Source organism: Anticarsia gemmatalis, chromosome Z (genome assembly GCF_050436995.1).
Source record: "Anticarsia gemmatalis isolate Benzon Research Colony breed Stoneville strain chromosome Z, ilAntGemm2 primary, whole genome shotgun sequence".
Classification (NCBI taxonomy): domain Eukaryota; kingdom Metazoa; phylum Arthropoda; class Insecta; order Lepidoptera; family Erebidae; genus Anticarsia; species Anticarsia gemmatalis.
In genome coordinates this window covers 20,024,164-20,032,962 of record NC_134776.1, presented here as the reverse complement: position 1 = coordinate 20,032,962, position 8,799 = coordinate 20,024,164, and the positions used below count along the sequence as shown (strand labels likewise).

The 8,799-nt window shown below is 37.7% G+C and overlaps 1 protein-coding gene across 1 annotated transcript; it reads left to right on the top strand.

Annotated features, from left to right (window-relative positions):
• Positions 1–3,319: 3,319 nt before the first annotated feature.
• On the top strand, positions 3,320–8,505 carry LOC142986744 (uncharacterized). Its single transcript, XM_076135359.1, has 6 exons — positions 3,320–3,368; positions 5,083–5,276; positions 6,133–6,528; positions 6,885–6,995; positions 7,442–7,528; positions 8,158–8,505. Exons 1-3 carry the CDS (start codon positions 3,320–3,322, stop codon positions 6,373–6,375), a joined length of 486 nt encoding a protein of 161 aa, XP_075991474.1. The 3' UTR covers positions 6,376–6,528; positions 6,885–6,995; positions 7,442–7,528; positions 8,158–8,505.
• The last annotated feature ends 294 nt before the right edge of the window (positions 8,506–8,799 follow it).

Genomic DNA, 8,799 nt, shown 5'->3' with positions numbered 1-8,799 from the left:
TTTTCGCAATTTATTCTTTCAAGTAGACATTGACATATTTAATAACTTGAAAACTGTCCCTCATGATTGTAGTGGCTTATTAGTGGTGTTCTATGTCGGAAGATTGCTAGACGGTGCCTGTTATATTCTACGTATTGTTTCCCTTATTAGCCGCTTCGGAAATGAGGGGTGCGCAATACTCGTCACCCGCGATTATGTATGAGAGGATGTATGAATGGAAATGGAGTAAAACAAGTTAGTAGGGATCCTAGCAAGTGGGGTTCTTTGCTCTCTGCCTTGAGGCAGAGACCGAAGAAGGCCACTTGATACGACCCCTGCTAAATTGTTTTGCTCCATTAACATTCATTCATCTTGTGATATATAACCGCCGGTGACTAGTACTGCGCGCCTGACGTTTTTGAAGCCGCTACTGAAGGAAACAAGACGCGAAATATGACAGGCGGTGGCTTACCATCTGTCGAACTAGTCCACTGTAAGCCAGCCGCTTAAGTTATAAGATGGCAGAAATGAGAATAAAACCTCTCTCTTGCGTGTATATAATGAGTTGATAACTTGCCCTTTTCCATATTTGTACTTCTTATTCCTATTAATATAACTTAATATGCAGGGGAAAATGAATGAATGTAGATGCTTAGTGATATAATAATAGACATACATTAATAGCTTATAGTGTGTGTCTAGCGAGTGCACAGTGATAGTTGATTGTCTCCCTTGAATATAGCTTCGGGTGAATGTAAATACTTATAAATATATTAATATTACAGTGATGTATGAATGAAGATGACGCACGATCGTTTCTTCAAAATCGTCAAGTATGTTGTACTCGTCATCCGTTTATATGTAAGACAAGATATACATATGAATGCGAATAGAGCAATTGATGTTAATAAGTGTTTGTTCTTCTCGATATAATTATAGAGCAAGCTTATTGTTATATATACCAGCCACGTTACCAAATACCGGGCTGCTATTGAGAATATTATTAGGTAAATAAGGAAACCCAATAGCGTTTCGTGCAACCTGTGAGTTATACCGTTCAAGTCCTTGTTTCTATTGCTCTCTGCCTTCACTCTTTGGGACAGCAAGCGTGCTGAACGAGCAGACTAGGGTGATGTAAAGTAGCGCATGCGTGGTTCGTTCTGCGTTGGCCGGCGCTGCAATCGCCTCGTGCTTGTCGTGGTTTCATATCATCTGCGCATGTCCGCTGGCGCCCTCGCTCCTCGCCGCCTATATAAGTCGCTGCATCTGGCGACAGACTCAGTGACTAGAGTCACGCGCTCCGGAGCGGTAGCGCGAGACTCTAGTCATTCCCAAAACACACTAAACATGACTGTGCATGCACACACAGACAACAGTTTATGGTTTGTAGGATAATTATAAGGTAAAGAATTTAACTGTCCTATGAAAGTTGGAGGCTTAGCGCGAGACTAGTCATTCCCAAAAACACACTATACATGACTATGGATTGAAAACTCCATTGACACAGTTTTGGTATGATAACAGGGGCATGATAAAAATAGCTTAGAGTTGTAATATGTTAGAGGAATAACAAAAAACCTGGGACATCTGGGTCTCATGAAAAAACGCCATTGCGATTTCAGAAATTGCTGGAAAGAAATGTGAAAATTTGTTGATATCGGAGAAAAGAAGCGGATTTTTAGTCCGTTATGATTGGAAATATAATATGTCACTTTTTTCATGTGTCCTGAACAATCGGCTGGATTACCTGAAATTGGCCGTCGCAGCTAAATATCGGCTAGGAGAACATTATTATTATTATGTTTGTCAAGACCTATTAATTAATTTCTTCAGTATTTCGGAAAACGCGAGGAATTATTCGATTCGGCTTGTTAATATACTTAGCTCGTCGTTGTAGGCTTAATTATTCGAGCTGAACTTTACTGAAGCATGTTCAGAAAATTCATAATTTTTATAAACATTTCTGGAAATCATACTGAAGTTTAAAATAACAAAATATTTTTGTGTCCGTTCCAATAATCTTACCATTATTATTTGTGTTATAAAATAACAAAATAGGATTTTTATTAGTTCGGGTTTTATTAGTTTTTAACTGAGGGCGTTGGCATCGCGCATGCGCAACTGTAGAGCAATAAATCACCATAAATGGTAATGCATGGGGGGCGGTGAGGAGGGGTTTTTGAGGCACGCCTTTATTTGATACCGCTATTCGCCGCTGGAGGCGCTAGCGTCGCGTAAAAAGTCGCATAATAATCTGTTATTGTTTCACGTTTAAGATCTTATTTAAATCATTGAATTGAATATAGAAACAACATATTAATCATTCATTTAATATTGACAAAAATCATTTACTAGTGACATCATCACATAAGCATTTTTGCATTTAAATTCGCTTTTACGTTTCATAAGTGGCTGATTTGATTGATTTTGATGGCTTGATTTTGATTTGTTTTCGTACCATACCGTTTTCCATATTGCGCATAAGTTCAATTAGTTACTTCATTTTTGTATTATATTAAATTTTCACTTCACTTGATTATATAAAATTGTTCATACAATTCTATCGGGCCAACACCTAAAAGGGGATAGAAAACACTGCAAAAGCAGGACAAAGAACCTCCATGTCAAATAGAGGGTTGAAAACTCGCAACCAAAAATGAGGGTAAGGAAACCCTGCAACATTATTAGGGAGGGGTAATTGCGACCAAGTAGGAGGACGAAGAAACTCCGCGGTTAAAGGAGGGTTGCGACCCGGTGAACCTTTAAAGAAAGGTAAACCCCTCGCTAACAAAAGTTTAGGGAAACGGCCACCCTAAGATAATAGGGGGGGTGAAAGTAAGGAATAGCAATAGGGATAAGAATGTGTAGTTTAGAATAATCATAGATATAGTAGGTTTAACTTTTAGGTAACGAGCTGGAACAGGGCTCCGGTCTAAAGAGAGTGTCCAGTAGTAATTCGATTGAAACTTCGGGCAAACAAATAAGGAATCCTAACCTTTATTTTCAATCGCGTTTGAGACCCGTTGCATGATAATATTAAGCGCAATTCTAGTACAGAGATTCTAGTATCAGGAGTACGACATTTAAAAAGTACTGCCAAAATACTTCTTACGGAGCCCGGTAGAGGCGCTGATCAGATTTTCGTGCAAAATTTCTCGATAGCTAGCTGGTTGTCGGTAGTCGATAGTAGTAGAGAATCGAGCTACAGCAAAAACTTTTAATTTATAGTTGACTAGCTATTGTCCGCGACTTTATCCGTGAAAGCATGTCCCGTAACTTAAAGTCACAAGACATCATAAATACAAACATCAGTACCAATTATTTTCTTCTACGTTTCAAAATGGTGTATCATTTGAATCGAGAGTCGAAATCAAAAGAGAAGAAGATTGGTATGAGGTTTTGAAATAACATAACCTCGTAAAATGAAACTATCTACACTAAGGGCTAAGCCACAAATCTGCGTTCCGTCGACGCTTCGCTAATATTTGCGACGTTCGACAATTAATCTTGTATTTTATCTATGTATTGTATGATTAGTGGTCAACCTAGTGACAAAGTTGGTCAAGCCGCCCTAAAGGCCTTTGACAAGGCTTAACGACTGTTATCTTAATTGACAACAACCGGGACCGACGTTTTACGTACCCTCCGAGACTGCACGGAGACGCCCAATTCAAATACCACTATGCGGTTACCCATCTATAGAATGATCGCGCCAATGGTTACTTCACCCATAGATCGTTTACCGACCGGTGAGCACAACTGGCTATGAGCGCCTCAATGAATATTGTACTGACAAGTGACGTTGTCTTTGCGTTGTGACGTCGCAACGCATTTTTGTCGCTTCGCCCTTACTATCTTATAAAATTAAACCTAATCCTTAAATACGTACAGACTAACCTAGTTAAGTTTTAAAACGCTATTCATTTATTTCTCTACATACACGTTCACCCAATGCAATATATGACACATCTACTTGTCGCATTATTGTCTGACAAGTTAATAGAGATGACAATGTACTGAATAGTGTACATCAATTTGACATACACTAGTTGTACTGTAACTGTGACTGTAACTGAGATACGTGATACGCTTACAGGTTTAGTTTTGCAAAAACGATAAATTTTGGCTTAAAGATAGAATAGGTACCTAATTTAAGTTAAAATTCAATGACATTAAATATTGGGTTGGTTCATGTATATGTTGGACCAATTTATTAACCGACTTCAAAAAAAGGAGGAGGTTCTCAATTCGACCTTTTTTTTATGCTTTAAGTACATAAATTGTGTGATAACAAGGCTCTTTATTCACTTATCAGACAATAACCTTCATTTCCTCCTGTGCTAAATCGGTGGTGTACGTCTGTCGAACACAATGTCGCGTTGATGTATTAATAGTAGAAAATTTGCCGCGAATTTTTTGCTATGCAGTGACTTTTAGAACCGAGCGTACATTCGACCGCCGTGCGCCACCGACTATGATTATTAATTGATTATTTTAAATATTATGTGATTGCCCCAAATATAAAGGAGAGTGCCCAAAATTTATGAGAAAAAATCTGCGATGGTGCAAACAAATTGTCGCAAATAAAAGTTATGAATGAGTACATAAATACTGCGTAAGAAACATTGTAGAAATTGTTTGTCAAATAATTCAATGTGGAACAATTTCAATCGATATAGCTCTTTTTGATCTAGTCCAGACATTAGGCCTACTATGTTTTTTTATCAAAATTTTCAACTCAATTTCGATTAGTTCAATAACTATCATGTGTCTAAATAGAATTTTTGTTATGTATTTGCGAATCATAATAGGTACCTAGATTTAGAATATTCAAATTTCCTTCAAAAGGAGCCTAGAAAATAATGAAATCTTAGTAAGAATCCACAGAAGTTTGTTGCGAAGGTTATTTTTCGTAGAATTATTGCAGGCGTCTCGCTGTTTAAACCAACATCATTAAGCCATTCAAACGATTGTTCTTAGCGGTAAAAATCTACTCATTTATAGTAAACAGTTTGTGTATAATTTTGTTTGCTCCAAGCCTTAATACTTTTGGGCACTCTCCTTTATTTACTTTGTATATAATATATTTTTTTTGTTCCACAGTCGTCTGTACAGTTTTGTTGGGTGGTTACGACACAATGGCGACAGTAGGTGATGAGCCTTCCCAGAGTAAAAGGAGGAGGTTTGGTTCACCCGAAAAGAAGCCAGTGGCTTACATAGACCTGACGGCTTCTGATCAGGAGATGGAGGCAGATTCTGATGTAGAGGCTGTGCCCAACGCTGAAAATAAATCTTCAGTAAGTTACAACATAAGGTTATTTCAGACGTACCACAACCACGCGGCTAATACAACAGCACTACAACGACAACAAGTGGTCGGGTGCATAGTTTCCTATTGAAATTAAAGCAATTACCTACCTAAGCAAGTACCTCATTTTGCCGCCGTTATGGACCACGTATTTCATACTATCAAATAACCACGTCGCAACTATATTTTGTCCCTGCGTCGTGGTGTGGTTGAGGTACGTGTAAAGCAAGCCTTAAAGTAAAAGTAATAATTTATAATTTTGCGGTGGTAACATACCAACAGCTGAGAGGTTTAAACTTGCGCCTCCCACGGAAGTGAACCCGAGGTAACACACGAATGACTTATCGAAGTTATGTATTAACAATAATTTATACAATTATGTGAAGAAAAACATCGTTATGGAAATATTCCTAAAGGTTAAAAAAAACACATTTCATTTCACTTATGAAGTTCCTATTTTTTTTAAATAATTATATATTGCACGGACGACGTGTAATTAAAATTATTTATAATCTTTATCTATACTAATATTATAACCCTGAAGAGTTTGTTTGTTTGTTTGAACGCGCTAATCTCTGGAACTACTGGTTCAAATAGAAAAAATATTTTTGTTTTGAATAGCCCATTTATCGACAAAGGCTGTAAGGCTATATAATATCATTACGCTACGGCCAATAGGAGCAGAGTACCAATAAGAAATGTCGCAAAAACGGGGAACATTTTGACCCATTCTCTCTTATGCGACGGAAGAATTTCGCTACTTATATGTATATAGATGAGCTTAATATTAGCCACACAAAATCGTATATACACTATGCAGATATTTAATAACTTATTTGTTGTAGGACTCAGACGAGGGTCACGGTTCATCGTGTTCTGATTCCTCAACTGGTCCCAAGAGCACAGAGGATTCTTGTAGCGACAGTTCTTCTTCGTCATCAGAAGAATCAAGCGAGGAGCAGGAGGCTGAACCTGAGGAAGAGAGGGAGAGAGAACCTCTCGACCCTGATGTTTGCATCATGATATTTCTGGTGAATGATGAACGAGACCGAGACCGCAATGGTCGAAACGGCAGGCGTCATAATTAGACGTTTGAAAGATTGATGGAGATTGAGAAACGAAGCTTAGAATTATTTAGATAATAAGACATTATATTTACTTGTAGACTGTAAAAGCATAAAATATGTGAACTATTAAATTAAATATATAAGAAGGAAACAATCTCTGTGCAGTATCTTAAAGTAAGCATACGTTTTATTATTATACGTATATTATTAAAAGTATAGGTTTGCTTAAGATATAGAATTTGATAGTTATGCATTTTGTTGTCTCTATATCTTTTAGATACGCTATCAGACACTTATCCGAAAGTCGTGACTGGCTTGAACATATTATTGTAAAAATGATTTACCTTAAATTATATTTGCCTGACATAAGTATTTTAGTAAAAGAAAAAAAAGTATTTACAATCGACAAATCAACTTCCTGTTCGGGACAAGTACAAGTCTTAAGATTTTTTAAAGTATTTCTCTATATTATTCCGGAGTTTAAAGCTTTATGAATGTAAGTAGAAAAATAAATGTTTTAACGTTTTCAGGGAAGAAGGTAGCAAACAAATCACACAGGATGTGAAGCTCGAAGTTAGGAAGGACCTTCCTATGACGTCACACAAGCCCAGTCAACATCAAGAACGACTTATCAACGATAGGTAAAATTTCTATGCACTTGCCATTTGACTGTGCGCAAACAATTCGCTGGCGACTAATTCTGCGCTAATTATCTGCTGCGAGCAAAGCATGCTGTGCGTGCGAGCGCGAGGGGGCATTTATCCTAGTTTAGTAATTTATTTTTGCGTCTGAATATAACAAAAAGTTGTATAGTTTAAAGTGAAACATAACAAGAGACGTAAGAACAGGGGCAAGGGATGAAACGTAAGGACGTCGTAGATGCCCGTACTCATACACGTACAAAGAACGGCTCTTTGAAGCTACATATATTCAAAGTCACATAAATGTGGCTATATAAAGATATATTGTTGCTTGCGATAGAAGTCCTAAAGAATGTTTAACGCGATTTTATTACTATTAGCTAGCATGTTAGTTAAATAGTGTGTATTATAAATATGCATCATAAGTTTAATGTGTTTGTTCTCAGGTTCTGTACCGACGGGTGACGTGAGGCTGTTTCAGTAAAAGCTGGTGCCTTCGAGCTCACATCCGCCTGAAAAATAAGATATTACAGGTAAATATCACTGTGCTGTTCTTACAAACATACATAATATCTCTTGTTCCCATAGGATTGGTCAGAAATAAAATGAATAAGAAGTTAATATCTTTGGAGAACTCACGGATAGTCTGCGATTTTGGTTCAGAATGAACTCTCCGTTTTTAACAGCTTTTTGTACAGGAAGGTGTAGGCAGAGGTGTATAAATTGTAAGCCACCTCATAGGACTATGGGCGGCTTGAACAACTTTGACACTAGGTTGACCACTAACCATACGATAAGAAGGAGAAGAAGAATTGCATCCCTCTTTCACTTTTACCATTGCGTACCTTATTACATAGGACCAACAATAATACGACAATTTACAAATAGTTGGCACGTAACCAGACTTGTAAATATTTTTGGGAACTACGTAACAGAAATTGGAGATCTAAATAATGGAACCCGAGACTTTGTCAGCAGAAGTCATATACACCTACACATACACAACTACACAGATTGTGATAGTATAGCGCCTCGACTTATAAATTTCTAAATGGTTGCTTATTTTTAAACTATTTTACAATACATCATATTAAGATATACATACATATATGTATAATAATAGTTGCAATCTTATAAACATATATTATTATTCTCATTTCAGGACATGCTGCCTCTTCCGGGAATACTGTCGACGAAGCGAAGCTGTCGACTGCTGATCTTCATTTGATAATAAAAAACACACGCTCTTTTAGACCTTGTCCAGAAGGGGCGAATTTGCCGTGAATCGATTAGCGCGATTTCGTGTAACTGAGATATTAGGTGCCCACACATCGCATCCATAGGCTTGCGCGAGTTTAAATTATGCGCGAAGTTCACGCTTCCCGTGGACCGATCGTTTACGTGAAATACGCGCGAAAGAGTCGCGGTGAATTTGCCCTTTCTGGTAAAGTCTTAGTCTTAGACCTTGTTCAGAAGGGGCCAATTCGCTGCGAATCGAATCATGCGGGTTCGTTTGCGCGTTACCAATATACTAGGCGGTCAAAAATCGCGTCCTCACGATCCTTTGTGGACGCAACCTTCGCGTGAAACAATTGCGGCGAATTCGCCTCTTCTGGACAAGTCTAAGTTTATTGCTGTCCCCTTAAGATTTTCTTAATTTATATTGAACTAGCGGACGCAGGCGGCTCCGCTCGCGTTATTTGCAAAGAAACGCTAAAATACTTACTTATTTATTTCCAATCAAAGAATTGAACGGACAGATTTACGATGCTATCTTCAAAAATGACGTTCTAACATAGAAACT